The 16,551-nt window shown below is 34.1% G+C and overlaps 2 protein-coding genes across 4 annotated transcripts in view; one reads left to right on the top strand and one right to left on the bottom strand.

Annotated features, from left to right (window-relative positions):
* LOC120860724 (CUB and sushi domain-containing protein 3) overlaps positions 1-16,551 on the top strand; it is a 1,429,922-nt gene that overhangs the window by 1,228,494 nt on the left and 184,877 nt on the right. The window lies entirely within an intron of this gene.
* Positions 11,725-12,387, bottom strand: LOC120860725 (dynactin subunit 6). The gene has a single exon (XM_040236475.1). It carries the CDS (start codon positions 12,374-12,376, stop codon positions 11,804-11,806), a length of 573 nt encoding a protein of 190 aa, XP_040092409.1. The 5' UTR covers positions 12,377-12,387; the 3' UTR covers positions 11,725-11,803.

Raw genomic sequence — 16,551 nt, 5'->3', positions numbered from 1 at the left:
TGCCATCTATGGGGTCGCACAGACTTGGACACGACTTAGCAGCAGCAGCACTTAATAAATATTTGTTGAATAAGTGGATATTAACCTGACTTCTAATCTCTCCATGAAACTGAAGTCAAGTTTCTAAGTTTGTTTTGTTTTGTTTTGTTTTGTTTTAATCCCTTCTTTTTTCCTTAGACCAGATCTCTCCATGGTTGCTTGGTATATCCAAGTTTTTACCTTCTGCAATGAAATTATTTTATATCTCTGTTTTAAGAATGTTTTTGTGTGTGCTTAAATTCTTAATATTCTGATTGTAATGTGGCTTTTAGTGCTTCCACATCATTTTTCTAGAGACTGAATAATAGATCAAGACTAAAAATCATGAAACAGTTGCTGTTGTTTAATGGATGTTAATAAAACATCAGTATGGTTTAATGATCTAGAGTTCATATTAGAAAGTGAAAACATGTCTATGAATATTTTTCTTTATTCTAGTTGTGGTAGTGGTGGGCAGGGAATTAGATAAACTTTAGAAATGAAATGCCAGGGAAGTAGTTAGGGGAAAAAAAGACAAAAATAACAAGTTATTCATGTAGCCCTTCTGCTCAGTTCTACAGCAAAACTGTCATATAGGGAAAGGTATATGATTAGGTTAACATTTTAGATAAATCACTCTCATAAAGGTATGGAGAATGAAGTACAGTTGCCCCATGTTTATACACAGGGACATTAAAGAAGATATGGTAAGGCCCTGAATTGAGGATATAATGAGGAAAATGGAGAGAAGAGGTGGTCAATTCGAATCAAGACATTTAGAAAGTAGTGACTTGTGTGCTTCTATGTATGAGGTTATCAGGAGGTACTCAGGAAGACGCTCCAAGGGGCAGAACCTGTGCCTCAGGGCCTAATGTAGACACAGAGTAGGTCACTGTAAATACCAGTAAAAGGATCAGGTGACCAGGAAGATGTCTTTCCTCAGAGGTTTGGCAGAGAACAGGCAGCTTGTTTTTCTTTGATTGTTAGCATTCTGCATTGCCTCCTTAAGGACATGGGGCCATCAATCTTGAGTGAACTGAGCTAAATATCCTCTTTTTTTGTTATTCTTTTTAAGCATCTTGTGGGAATTCAATTTATATTTGAAGAAGCAATGTCAGATATGATTGATAATTGCTTAATAACATTGTTTGTGATGCAAAACAAAGAAATGAAAAAAGAAGGCCATGCTGACACATCTTTTTTAGCACCTGATGATTGAAAATGATTGCAAGGTATTGTAATTACCTGAAAATAGTGAAAACAGTGCCTCAGCATTTTCATTTTTTGTGTGTGTATATGTGTGTAAAGTTGCTCAGTTGTGTGCTAATCTTTGTGATCCATGGACTGTAGCCTAGCAGACTTCTCTGTCTGTGGAATTTTCCAGGCCAGAGTACTGGAGTGGGTTGCCATTTCCTTCTCCAAGAGATCTTCCCGACCTGAGGATCAAACTCAGGTCTCCCACATTGCAGGCAGATGCTTTACCCTCTACACCACCAATGAAGCTGATTTTTTTTTTTTAATTCTTCATTTATTGCACAAACATTTATTAAATGCCAGGAAAGTAGGATACACACAGATGCACAAATAAATAATCTGAAGTAGTGGAGGGAAAGATATTTAAATTAAAATTTCAAAATAATATGATAACTTATCAGACCAGAAAGCACTGGATGAGCACTGGATTCTATGAAGACATATATGAGCAGCCCTTAATCCAATAAGTTGTAAGGTAATGAGTACTCAGTGATAGCTTCTCTGAGCTGAGTCTTCAAAGAAGAGTAGACACTAGCTAAGAAAATGGGATAGAAAGTCTAGATAAACAACATCAGCAACATTGGGGAGAGCATATTTTAGGAGATGAAAGTGAGTGCATCAGGCTGGTTTCATGAGGACATGGGAATAATGAGTCACAGAGTGGCCAGGAACTCATTGAACTGAATGGAGTAATTCCATTTTTACAGATTTTATGTAATAAATCAAAGAAAAAACTGAGTTTAAGATGACACATTATATTTAATTCCTTTGATGCAAAAGAATTGTTTTCAGAATTATGAAAAGTTTATAATCAATACAAATCATGTTGAAATATGCAATTAATATTTTTAATGTTTTCACATACACTCCCATACCAATTCACCAGTGCTATTTTATTTTACTTTATTTTTTTGCCCTTGGCCCACTAGAATTAAGCAAGCAATCATTTTTTAGAGTAAGTTTTTTAACGATTTGGAATCATTCCAGCTCACTTTAGTTCTTATCCTCAATCTCAAGGTACTATGCATTCCTTCTTTTAAACAGTATTAACATAATAGAGCAGTGCTTGTAAGACAGATAAAGAGATCTTGACTTATTTCAGTCAGGCCATCCTGTGTGGATACTTGGAATTTTTATTTCTGTAGAGTTTTAAAAGCTGAAATAGAGTCCAAACTTTCATATTTTAACAATTGTACTCATATAATTAAGAGATTACTCCATTACCTCTTTCCTTTATTATAACATTTGTTTCCTTATTTTGAATTTTTACTATTATATATTATTATGTGTAATCATATATTGTATATAATGTATATATATTATATGTATATATGTATATGTACATATATTATATGTATATGTTATATGTGTATAATTATATAATTATATATATAATGTATGTATAATGACTTCCTTGGTGGCTCAGATGGTAAAGCGTCTGTCTACAATATGGGAGGCCTGGGTTTGATCCCTGGGTCGGGAAGATCCGCTGGAGAAGGAAATGGCAATCCACTCCAGTACTATTGCCTGGAAAATCCCATGGACAGATAAGCCTGATAAGTTACAGTCCATGGGGTCGCAAAGAGTCGGACACAACTGAGCGACTTCACATACATATAATACTATAATGTACAAAGTTCAATAAAAGAAATGTTTTCAGTTTCCTTTCTGAACATTTTCTGGTTATTAATAAAAAAAATTTAATGTATGGAGAAGGGAATGTTTACTCTGTGCAATGTGCTTTTTATGCCATTGTTTACTGCAGTGGTTAAAAGCAGGTGTTAATTCAGGAGGTTTGGGTGTGAATCTCAGGTGCACAAGATTCCTTTAGGGTGACCTTGAGGCTTCAGGTTCCTTAGCTTCAAAATGGGGATAGTAACACCTACTGCTCAAGTCATCAAAATTAAACCAGGGACAATTAAACTCCTGGCAGCATAAGTAAGTGTAGTCAATGTGGCCATAAAAGAGTGACAGTAGATTTCATTTGTTATTTTGTGTGTGTGTGGCCCCTTTTTACACTTCACTGAATTTAAATGAATTATCTAATCCATAAATTAAATTCAAATTAACCTAAAAGAGTATTTGAAGTTCACAAGTTGAAGTTGGAATATTATTTAAAACATCATTACTTGTCATCTCTATATAAAAATGTATATAAAAATAGAATTTAGTCTAAGATTTATAATATTTCTAATTTTTAAAATTTATCTGTAATTCACATGTGACTGTTTTACAGCATTTTGTCCAAAGGCTTTCAGTCTCTATTTTATTTTGTAATATAACATTATGCCTAATAGATTATAATCATTTCTTTTTACATGTGATTTTTTTTTTTTTTTTGCTTAATAGTTATTGCTAATTAGGGTATAGCATCATTTAATTGTAAAGACTCTCTAACAACATGTAAGAAATTGAGTATAATAACTTATTTAGGATAATATATTATAAGAAATATTTAAATATCAAAATTCTTATTAAATAAAAAATAGAAGAACAAAAATTTGAAAATAAGAAAAAATTATCTGACAGTAATACATATTTGGGCAAAGTTGAATACTTTTAGGGGATTATGTATGATACTCTTGATCCCCAAGGAGAGTTTTGACAAAAGCTCCATTAAAAACAAAGTTTTCTACTTTCCCTTTCTATTGAAGGGAAAAAAATAGAATGTTTCATTGATGTTTTAAAATTACTTACAATGACTTTGTAAACAATTTAACCAACACACAATACAACATGCACAAATAATTTATGTTCCTTATTGATTCTTAATATGATTACAAATTGATTTTAAATATTTAGTTAAAAGTTATTAATTATTCTTATTTTTCATATGGTAAGTGGGAACAAAAGTAAATAAGTGAGTTTGTTTTTTAAGCTCATATTTTTAGATGATCTTTCTATTTACCATTGGTCAGGGTCATTACTACAAGTAACTTGGGAAGAATGGAGATGATGCCCTTTTAGCTCCTTTTGCACTCAGATATAAAATGATTAATTTCCAACCATTTTTCCATTGAAGACAATCCAAAATACATCTTGCACACAGCTTCTTTTAAAAGCTAAGTGCTTTACACACTTATATGAATGCATTTTACCCATATTAAACAAAAAACTTCTTTTATACTGTAATATTAGATATTTCCTTTGGAATTGTAGCTTGATAAGAAAGTTAGAATGTTTAGAATGATTGTCCACTTCACAGCTTCTGACATATCTAAACAGAAGAAACTTGAATACTTTATCACACAGTAGTTCAAGGGCTTTCACCCTCTAACAGCCAGTGGGGGAAAAAGATACAAATCTGATGAAACTAAGGCAGAACAAGTAATAATCATGCTCAGGATACTACATATATCCATACCCAATTTGAAAATACTACACTTCAGTATAAACACCTCGCCTTTTCCCACTTCTCCGTCTTAGTGATCAACACGGACATGCCTTTGAGTAGAACACTACAGACGTAAAAGATTAAGCAGTGTTTTCCATGCAGGTTTATTAATTAAATTATTCAAATCTAAGAACTTTAACCTCTCTTGTCCCAGTGAAGACCCAAACCCTGTTGGGATATGATTCTTGATATTAGCTTAGAATGCATTTTCCTACAAGGTTGGTATTCAAATCATTCAGTTTCTTCGTATTTCAGCTGTCTCAGTGAAACAAAGACCTGAGTGAGAATATCACAGAATCACTTGTACGGTTAAAATGCTCTATAATTTTCATGAACATTGATTTGTCAAATTGATCTTGATAGTTAATTATTTTTACATTATTTGCATCAGAATGTGCATTTTAAAATATTAACAACCTGCTAGTAATATGTTTCAGACACAATCCATGCCTAAGTTGTAGATTGGACCAATGTGAGATTAGTTATTAATCACTGCTGGTATTTATTAAATCATCACTAAATTTCCATAAGATCTAGTTCTTTGTTAATGAAAGGTCATCTCTCAAAAATTGGATTTTATCACTTCAATGGAGAATTGGTTTGTTTTAACATAGAACGTCTACCAGTTTTCTTCAATCAGTTCAGTCGCTCAGGCACATCCAACTCTTTGCAACCCCATGCTGTTGCAGTCGTAGCACACCATGCTTCCCTGTCCATCACCAGCTCCCAGAGATTGCTTAAATTCATGTCCATGGAGTTAGTGATGCCATCCATCCATCTCATCCTCTGTCGTCCACTTCTCCTCCTGCCTTCAATCTTTTCCAGCATCAGGCTCTTTTCCAGTGAGTCGTTTATTTGCATGAGGTAGCCAAAGTACTGGAGCTTCAGCTTCAGCATCAGTCATTCCAATGAATATTCAGAACTGATTTCCTTTAGGACTGACTGGTTTGATCTCAGTTTTCTTAAAAGGAAATAAATTGATCTATATATACAGAAGTTTTGTATCAAATAGAATAGACACAAACACCAATAGACTCATTGCTTAGTGTAGTATTTTTATATAGTAAATAATAGCTATAGCAATATAGCTATAGGTAATAGCTATAGTTATTATTTTCTAAAATTAATTATTACTTACTATCATAACTATAATTTTCATTTACCATAATAACTATACTATAAATAATAATATACTTAATAATTAACTTAAAAGATATAGACATATTAATGAAATTTTATATGAATATTAAATGCTTTTGGTAATGATAATGATGTTGCCAATAATACGTGAGGAGGGCAACAACAGTGATGGTAAAGATACTAAGAGAGTAGGAGTGAGTGAGATTTGTTACTTCTGTTGTATTTAGAAGAGTAGCCCTTTCCAGAATAACATAAAATGTTATTTTTTTTTTCTTTTTATGTGGAAAAAACAGTTTGAGATTGTTTCTGAAAAGCAAAAAAAATAACTATAGAGGAAAAGTCTTTTGGGGAACTGAAACAATAAATAAGACCATTTATCCACTAGTACAGCTCCTTCTGTTTCTTGAACAATGCATGTTAGGTAGATTTATTTCCATAATTCTGCAATGCTCCATTATATGTGTATATATTCCCTGTAGAAGTTTGTTTAAGGGACTAAAAGGATATTCATATAATCTGATGATTTGAACTAAATCACATATAAATTCTCTTTTAAAACTGATATTCTATCATTCTTATTTGTTTCCATTATTCAGTTCAGTTCAGTTCAGTTGCTCAGTCGTGTCCGACTCTTTGTGACCCCATGAACGGCAGGCAGCACGCCAGGCATCCCTGTCCATCACCAACTGCCGGAGTTCACCCAAACCCATGTCCATTGAATCGGTGATGCCATTCAACCATCTCATCCTCTGTTGTCCCCTTCTCTTCCTGCCCTCAATCTTTCCCAGCATCAGGGTCTTTTCAAATGAGGCAGCTTTTCCCATCAGGTGGCAAAGTATTGGAGTTGTTTCCATTATTATGACTACTATTATCTGCTGAGTATCACATTTGACAAAGTTTAGAAAAAATGAGTGGTTAATTTCCTTTATTTATAAAGCAGTATTGACTTTAAATTTTGAAAGAAGAGATTTAAAGGTCACAAGTTATGATGTACATTTTTGTATGTTTGTGTTAATGTTATTGCGTGTATTAAGCGCCTTCTGGGCAAGATGCTTTACATATCAATTTTCACAACAGTCCTTTGGAGTGGATATTATTTTGCAGAATAGGAAAAAGATTCCAAAAGGTTTAGTAACTTGGTTAAGGTCACACAATAGTAAATATCAAAGCTGGTCAAATCTAGGTTTACAAGACACAAATCTCAGGGTCTTTATGACTCATATTTTATTTTGTAATAATTATGAGTACAAAAGGCACTTATTAGATTCTGCTACTCCTTGAAATCTATCCCTAAAAAGTATTGAGTCTACAGAGCATAAAACTTATTTAGTAAGATAACATTTTATATAAATTATATAAGTGATATATATCTTTAAGACAATAGAAATTTACTCCTCTATTATTAATGATACTAAATAATTGGCCATTTAGGACAAATGCATTTATATTAATATACTATAAAATGCCTTCTCTATTTTTCTCAAAACAATCCTAAAAAGTAATTTTTTTTTTTTTTTAGTTCAGAATCTTTATCATGAATCTTAATTGTCAGGTTTTGTTGTAGTAGGGTTTCCTCAGTGACTTTCAGGGCTCCTTGTTCACTGGTAAACTCTAGATTCTAAAGGGTAATGATTAAGACAGGTTCAAGACAGATTTGTATTCAATGAATTCAAATCTTAGCTCCTCCTCTTGCTGGCTTTCTATTTTTTGATAGTTGTCTTACCTTATTTAAGCATCCATATTTTCCATATTAATAATGGAGATAATAGTGCTAACTTAAAAGTTGTTTTGAATATCAGTCTACCTGATATGTATAAAGAACTTAGCACAGATCTTTACGAACAGTAAGAATTCAACAAAAGTTACCAGATTAATATTATACTGTTTGCTTTTCTTAAATATAATGTCTGTTCAGTTGGTAAATAAATGAGTATATCAGATATTCTATTTTCTAAATTTCTAGCACTAGCAAATTCTCTTTAATTGGACATTTCTAATGGGCCATGATCCAGGAAAATAAATCTTAGCACATGGTAGGATTCTATCTATTTTAAGAGGAAATACACTTGGATATCCCTGTGATGAATATGTACAAGACTCAAGATGGTAAGGCAAGAGTCCAAATTAAAAAAGATTATTAGTGATGTTTTTTGGAAAAACAGAAACTCCTTTAAAAATGTTATTTAATGATGTATGCCCCACATTTATCATTCTAAAAGATGGAAATTCTGTGAATTAAAGATATCTTAAACAGTGGAACTTAGGGAATTCAGGTGTTCAGGGCGCTTTGCCTGCAGAAAAAGCGTGGCACATGTTGGAGGCAATATGCAGAATATGGTTAAAGAATTCATTAGAGGAAAGAATTTGAACCCAGGCTTAATGGTGGATTCTTTGTGAAAGTTCCTGATATAAAACAGAAAAAGCTTCTCTGTTTGAAATAGGACTTAGGTTGATCAAGAACTATGTCCATGCATCAGCCCTCTCACCTCTAGAGCTGTCCTCTAAACAGAAAGCTGCTTGCTTTAGCAATTTCAAAATACAATTAAAAACTCTCAGCAAAAACTAGATCACAGTAAAATTTTAATCAATTGAGTTTTGTCCTATTTTTATTCTCCCTGCCTCCAAAAAATCCATATTTTCCCATAAATACATGGCAATAAAATTAAGATAGAGGTCAGCTGACTCACTGGACAAGTCCCTAATGCTGGGAAAGTTTGAGGGCATAAATAGAAGAGGACATCAGAGGATGACATAGCAGATGGCATCACTGATGCAATGGACATGAACTTGGGCAAACTTTGGGAGATGGTGAGGGACAAGGGAGGCCTGCATGCTGTAGTCCATGGGGTCGCAAAAAGTTGGACATGACTGGGCAGCTAAACAATAACAACAACAGAGATTTTTTTATATTAAAAGACTTCAATGACATATCAACCAAAGGAAATCTATAAATTTTGTTTGGATCCTGATGTGACAAATGCAACTATTAGAGTAGTTTGTTTGTTCTTTTTCTTTTCTCTCATCCTCCCTTTGGAGAAAATTGGGGAAATGGAGTTAAGAAATTGTTATGAGGTAATAGAGATTATTTCTATTTTTGTTAGATATAGTAATTACATTATTTATTTAAGGTTATCTGTTAACAATAAATACTGAAGTTTTCATAGACAAAGTTATGGTATCGGATGTTGTTTTAAAGTATTCTCAGTTTGGAAATACAAGACAAGGGGTAAAAGAAAGCAAATGAAACAAAATTGGCATGTGGATTATGTTGAAACAGATGATGAGTTTGTACATGCTAAGTTGCTTCAGTCATATCTGACTCTGTGTGACCCTATGGACTATAACCTGCCAGGATCCTCTGTCCACGGGATTCTCTAGGCAAGAATAGTGGAGTGGGTTGCCATGTCCTTTGTTTATTTTGCTAATCTTCCTACTTTATATATGTTTGGAACTTTACATAGGAAAAAGCAATTCCACAAATTTATAGTCTATGTGAGAATATTTTCATGACCTAAATCTCTCTAGCGTAGTTGGATTTGGCAGACATAATTTGCCAAATGTGTAGAAAAATATCTTAAGGTTAATTAAAGAAAAACACTAATCCAAATTGAAACTGAGGTAAAAGGAAGTGTTAATAGAGTTTTCCAACACTTGAAACTTTTAACTTTGCTTTTATGTTTTAATATTTTTAAACATACAGTAGAATTGCTTATTGTGTTTTTCTTGATTTCATTGCTTTTTAAGCATCAAATTAATTTTCAGCTAATGGGAAGTGTTACAACTGAAGAATTGAAAATAAGCTACTGGCTTGTAGTTGAATCCTTATTTGCTCCTGGAACAATTAAATAAAATTGAACTATATTTGTTACAAGAGTGTTTTTTACAATGCCTATATATTTAAAATATGTCAAATAGGCAGTTTTGAAATTTTTTTTGTAAGCAAATGGTCACATTATAGACAGAAAACCAGCTTTAAAGAAGCCTGAAATAGATATTACAGATTATCCAGTAAAACTCGTTTATGAGTTGACAGAGTATCACACAAGAAATTGCTACTAGAAAATAAAGTAGGGCTTCATTTACAGTTATGAGTTTGAAACAGGACTAGATTTTTGCACCTTGTAACTACTGGATAATTGGGTGCTATGGTGAAGCAATGAATTTCTTTTTTAAATGACATGTTTTATTTCCTAATTATTACAAAATAGCAATAATAAGATTTCATTATATTTATTTTCAGAGCCAGAATGATTTCATTGTTCTTTGTGAGCTGATAACCTAGAACTTAGAAATTGTTTGCTCTAGTGTGAGCAAACTCAGGAAGATAGAGAAGGCCAGGGAAGCCTGGCATGCTACACTCCGGGTGTTGCAAAGTGTCGGACACAACTGAGTTACTGAGCAGCAAAGGCAGGATTGGCCCCAACATCTAGGATGGAGTTAAGCTTCTGTGTGGATATTTCAATAGCCCCTAGATAATTGGTATATCGTTCCCTTGACTCACTTTAACTAAATACTGTATGCATATAAAGTGCCTAATTGTGAGTTCAGTTTAACAGTATTATACAATAAAAACAAAAAGAGTATGTGGAATCTCACTGATATGTGAAAATGTTAAATTTCCCAAAATACTGATGAGACTCTCACTTATTACGTCAATTAACACAACTTCTACCAAACATTTCTAGTGATAGATGATGTTCTAGAAATAAGTAGCACACTGATTTTATTTGGCACTGATTTTAAAAGTTCTGCATTTTGGTACTTTTGAAAGTAAATTGTCATATATTTAACATATCTATATACTTATACATTTTTTTTTTATAAAATTGAAGTTTTAATTGCATACCTTGTACTAAATCTTTAAGTGAGACAGCTTTTGAAATCATGAGGTATTCAAGTAATAGTATAATGATCCCCTAAATGCAACCTTGAAGCCATTTACACAAGTCATTTAACAGCCAGGGCATAGAGAGCGAAGAGTTCTGTTTGTGTGCATGTGTGTGTGTGTGCTCAGTTGTGACCAACTCTTTGTGACCCATAAACTTTACATGTTATTAATTTTAAAAGGAAGTCTTTTGCATGCATGGGTATTTCTACACTAGTATTTTGAAATATTCATAAAGATGAAAGTATGAGACAAAATTCATATAAAGCTAGACAAACTTTTTGATAGTCACCAAAAGATATTTTTTATACTTTTGTACATAATCAAGTCCATTTCTAAACATATCTTTGGTTTGAATCTTCTTTATTTCTCTCCTGTCCATAGTGAGGTGTACATGTGTGTTTCCTTCTGTGCTGTTTTGATGACTAAAGTGCAAGCTGAGCAAACTAGAGGGTGAATTATTAAAAATTTGTAATGAAGTGACCAATCAGCTGAGTGCCTAATATTATCAAAATGAACTTAGGATACAACAAAATGTGTAGATTTTGCCAAAAGACTACCAGGCATATTGAGAATCGTGTTGAGGTCTAATAGGAATTTTTATGTTTCTTATGTTTTTATTCTTTTCTCCACCCAGACTCCCTTCTGTGTGAAACTATTTCTTTTGTGATGGAATTTCAATGCCTTTGAAATAAAATGGCATGGACTTAAGGTGAAAAGAGTAAACAAAACAAAAGATGAATGCTCTCACCTTGCAGCCCTTTTCTTAGCCCTTACAGAAAGCTGCTAATTATATTTTCATATTTCACCCAAAAGTATAGAATGCAAAATCAAGTAGTTAGAGAAGTATTCAATAGCCATATTGAATTGAAAAGACAAATGAATGTTGATTTATTTTTTTTTTTTTTTCAGAAAATAATACATTTTATATAAATTATAGAGGACAGTTCCATTACTTTCTTCTCTAATTCAATTTTACAAGATAAAGTCAACAGGTGTTTTGTGGACTGTTACGAATGCACAAACATGTGGCTCTTTCAAAAGACACCAGTCAAAAAAAAAAAAAAGACATTGGTCAAACACAAATGTTATCTTGACGTCATCTATTGTTCTTAGTTCTTAACTGGAGTTGAGCTTCCTTTCATGGTCTTCTTTAGGTGATGGTAGTTTGGCAAGATTTTCATCAGGAAATCCAGCTGTAGTGTCTGCGGCTGTGGCCGTTCAGTCTGCACCCGACGAAGGCAGTCTCCGCCATAGATCACTGTGTTCTCAGGGATGACTTCAAACGTGTTCAGGTTGCAACAGGCCCCGATGATACAACCACTTGTCAGTATTACGTTTCTGCCTACATACGCTTTTGACTCGATAACATTATTATCGCCTATTTTCATGGCTTGGCAATAACAGCCAACTTCAAACACATTATTGGTGCCGATGATCATAGGTTTGGGTTCTGGATCTTCTGCATCAGGAGTGATATTATCAGGGTGAGCATTTATGATGAGCGCCTGTTCCTCTATTAGGTTGCCTTCGCCGATCACTATTGGACCGGCTTCTGCGATGATTCGTGCTTTAGGGTGGATCACTGTCCTGGGTCCTATAGTGACATCACCTCTGATTTCGCTCTCTACACACACAACTGCTCCAGGAGCAATCTTCACACTCTTTTGAGTCTTCTCCGCCATGGTTTCAGCTCCTCTCTGAATGTTGATTTAAATAGCTGTAATATTCTTCTGACTCAATCAGTTATATCAATTCTATCATTCATTCTAAATATGCATGTATGGAAAACATAGAAAAGACATTATATTTAATGTGAAAGGTCAACTAAATTTTGCCTGTCAGTAAACTTTTTGATTGAATTATTAACAATATATTAAACAAAAAAACTGAGTGATTAGTAACAGTAACATATTTACTGCTATATTTCAGGCATTGTTCAGTCTGTTTTACAAGTATCAATTTATGTAATATTCACATCCTATGAATTTAGGAACTTGTATTCCTATTTTACAGATGATGATGCAATTGAGGCATGAAAAGGTGAAGTGACTTTTTGTGTGGCTCGTCCTAGATTCAATCCTTGAGAGTCTGATTCCAGAACCAGAATCCCTAACTCTTCATTAGACAGTTTACTGAAATGCCCTAATTGAGGCATTTCAGACCAATAGATTGCTTATTTGAAAACATTAGTCCTTCTAAATCTGCTAAGCTGCAGATGCTGACAGTCTTTAAGCAGCTTTATCCGTTCTGTCAAGGAGCGAAGATACTGTCTTTTTAGTACCTTGGCATCATAATATAAGGCACTACCCATCCGACCACTAGAACTACCATTGCCCATTAAGACCTAATAACGCACCTTCCTCTACCAAATTAGAACCATATACCTCAAAGCAAGTTTGAATCAGACCTGAATTTATCACAACCTCTTAGACATTTTAACTATTCACCACCTTTTCCTGAAGTGCTTAGATCAGCTCCTTTAGTCCTGGCTCAGTCTCACTCTGAGTTTTTCCCTTCTTACACTAGCAATACATTGGAATGCTCTGTGACTATTTCCTTCTGAGAGAATAACACATTTGGCAAAACAAAATGAAAATCTTCTTTATTTGCATGAACTCAGTTTTCATTTTTTAACTTAATAACTCCAATCCTGATACTGACCATGTCCATGATTGTTTATTATCCTCATTTAAAGTTAATTGCTAAATCAGTGAGTCTCTGTACAGTGTTATTTTCATAGCACAAAAATGAAAACTAACATCCAAGAGTTTCTGACTTGCTTAAGCAATGGTGGGACATTTCAGTAATACTCCAGAGTACAGTTTAGTGGGAAAGGAGCTTTACCTTCTTTATTCCATTTTTTCTTATTTTAACAAATGTACACCCCTCTGGGCACTAAATGTAGTGTGCTGTGTCACACCCTAAACACTCACTGTACTGTTTTCCACAATGTTTTTAGAGAGACTGTTGGTCTGTGCACAATATTCTAGTAATTAAGCCATACAAAGGCTCAGGAGTTTCTCTCTGCCATCCCAGTGAGGCCCCTGTCATTATTTATTGGCTTACATTTGAAATGGTTAAATTAAGTAGAGTAGACAAAGTCCTGAAAGTTAAATGAACATGATTAAAGGAGTAAGGATTGGACAGAATATGGTGAGAACAGGAAACAAATGCTCTTTGAAAGTTTGGTGAGTGCTTAAACCATGCAAACCTTCTCAATAAATAGAACCCTGCTTGTCTGTCCTGGTTGAATATGATACTGTAAAATTTTAATGTCAGGTAAACCTTGTTTCATATACAAATGAGAGTAGATAGACAAAATATCTGTTTTCCTTTTGAGTCTATTTGCTCATGGGAGAGCAAATGAATGAACTTAGACAACATTTTGAAGTTGAGGTAAGAATCCTAACCAACATGATCTAAGTAAGAGGTTTCTTCTATTTAAGTCATTTAAATGGACTATTTAAGTGATTTTTAAAAATCCAAATTATGAATTTCTTTAAAATGCAGTCTTGGGACTCTGGTTCAAATGTTGCCCATTATAAGTTGCTAGTAGAGCACTTGCTTTGAAGAATAGATTAAATGATTAGCATATCAATGATCTGTGTGGGAAGACATATCCAGAGTAACTTTGTTGGTTTATAGTTAATTTAATTGGCTAATTTAACACCTTATCATACATTGATTAAAGATAAGGAGCCACCTAAATGACCACAAATATAATTAATGAGGCCTGAAAGGAGGGACCCTTTTTGCATCTATCTCTCTTTAACCCCAGCACTTAATTCCTGGTACATCATAGAATATAATCAATAAATATTAGTCGAATTAACAAACTGTATTCTAGGATTAAAATATATGGAAATTAAAAGGCTCAGAAGTAGTTTCAAATGTAATAATAGGTTATTTGCATTGCCTTCTTTGTAGCTATTTTTACATGTTTATTTCTGCCTTATTAAGCTTCCTTGTCTTTCTATATCTAGCTTGCAGTAATATATATAATATTATAAAAATTGATTTTTAACAAAAGAGTAAAAGATGATTTTTATCATTTATTATGCATAAAGAAGGAAAATTCCTTTAAAATGGTGTGTCCTTTAAGAAAGTACTTAGTGTTTATAACCTACTCTAATAGCTTGATAGCAAAATGCTTTTGATATCTACACTAAATACCCAGAGATAGAGAAAGAAGAGCTTGGAGCTGAGATGCAAATAATTCTGTTTCTCTGTCAGAAACTAAGAAAAAGAAGAGAGTTGCTAATCATCCCAGAACGCATAGTCAGCCCAGACTTTGGGGGTTAATTGTATCCTTAGGGGGGGAAAGTGGTCGTCTAGCTATTAGGTTGAGGTATGAGATTCTAGACCAGTGTTAAAAAATATTTCTTTTTAACAGCATAATCATGACACCTATACAAACCTAAAATAAATGTGTTAAATTTTGTATTTAAGTCATTAATTAATGAGGGACCTAGTAAAATGTTACAACAGTTCAAGAAAGAATTCAAATAGAAAAATAGATTGATGAATTGATAGAGAGACATTAATAGAATACTGGAATGAATTTACAAATTTGCAAAATTGGTCTGTCCACTGGATAATAATGGATTAAATATGGCAGAAAGTGAAGAGGAACTAAAAAGCCTCTTGATGAAAGTGAAAGAGAAGAGTGAAAAAGTTGGCTTAAAGCTTAACATTCCGAAAACTTAAGATCATGGCATCTGGTCCCATTACTTCATGGGAAATAGATGGGGAAACAGTGGAAACAGTGTCAGACTTTATTTTGTGGGGGGCGCTCCAAAATTGCTGCAGATGGTGACTGAGCCATGAAATTAAAAGACACTTACTCCTTGGAAGGAAAGTTATGACCAACCTAAATAGCATATGCAAAAGCAGAGACATTACTTTGCCAACAAAAGTCCATCTAGTCAAGGCTATTGTTTTTCCAGTGGTCATGTATGGATGTGAGAGTTGGATTGTGAAGAAAGCTGAGTGCCGAAGAATCGGTGCTTTTGAATTGTGGTGTTGGAGAAGACTCTTGAGAGTCCCTTGGACTGCAAGGAGATCCAACCAGTCCATCCTAAAGGAGATCAGTCCTGGGTGTTCATTGGAAGGACTGATGCTGAAGCTGAAACTCTAATACTTTGGCCACCTCATGCGAAGAGTTTACTCATTGGAAAAGACCCTGATGCTGGGAGGGATTGGGGGCAGGAGGAGAAGGAGATGACAGAGGATGAGATGGCTGGATGGCATCACCAACTCAATGGACATGAGTTTGGGTAAACTCCAGGAGTTGGTGATAGACAGGGAGGCCTGGCGTGTTGCGATTCATGGGGTCGCAAAGAGTCGGACACGAATGAGCGACTGAACTGAACTTGCATTACACATCAGCCCCCATAAACACAGGTAACACAGAATGATGTGCTAGAAAATGTCTTGTTTACCAAAAAAACAACATCCGGTTACCTTTTGGTCTACCTTAAAATCTTTTACATTTTCCTTCCTACTTTAGTCTGAAATAGGCAAAGGGTGAAGGAAGAAAGTGAAAGTGTTAGTTTTTCAGTCTTGTCCAACTCTTTGCCATGCTATAGACTGTAGTCCACCAGGCTGCTCTGTCCTTGGGATTCTCCAGGCAAGAATACTGAAGTGGGTTGCCATTTCCTTCCCCAAGGGATCTTTGCAACCCAGGTATCAAACCCAGGTCTCCCGTATTTGCCAGCAGATTCTTTACTATCTGACCCACCAGGGAAGCCGTTGCAAAGAGTACTATTCAGAACATTTTAGAGTCAAAGGACCTACTGCTATCTGAACATATGAAAACTAAGTAAATTTAGATATTTAGAGGCTGAATGAGTAGGCA

The sequence above is a fragment of the Oryx dammah genome, unplaced genomic scaffold (assembly GCF_014754425.2).
Source record: "Oryx dammah isolate SB20612 unplaced genomic scaffold, SCBI_Odam_1.1 HiC_scaffold_11164, whole genome shotgun sequence".
In the NCBI taxonomy this organism is placed as follows: domain Eukaryota; kingdom Metazoa; phylum Chordata; class Mammalia; order Artiodactyla; family Bovidae; genus Oryx; species Oryx dammah.
The sequence above is the reverse complement of the archived record's forward strand: the minus strand, read 5'-3'. Positions and strand labels throughout refer to the sequence as shown.

What these genes read in the sequence shown, in the direction of transcription:
- LOC120860725 (XM_040236475.1), bottom strand. Translation starts at nt 12,376, where the DNA reads ATGGCGGAGAAGACTCAAAAGAGTGTGAAGATTGCTCCTGGAGCAGTT.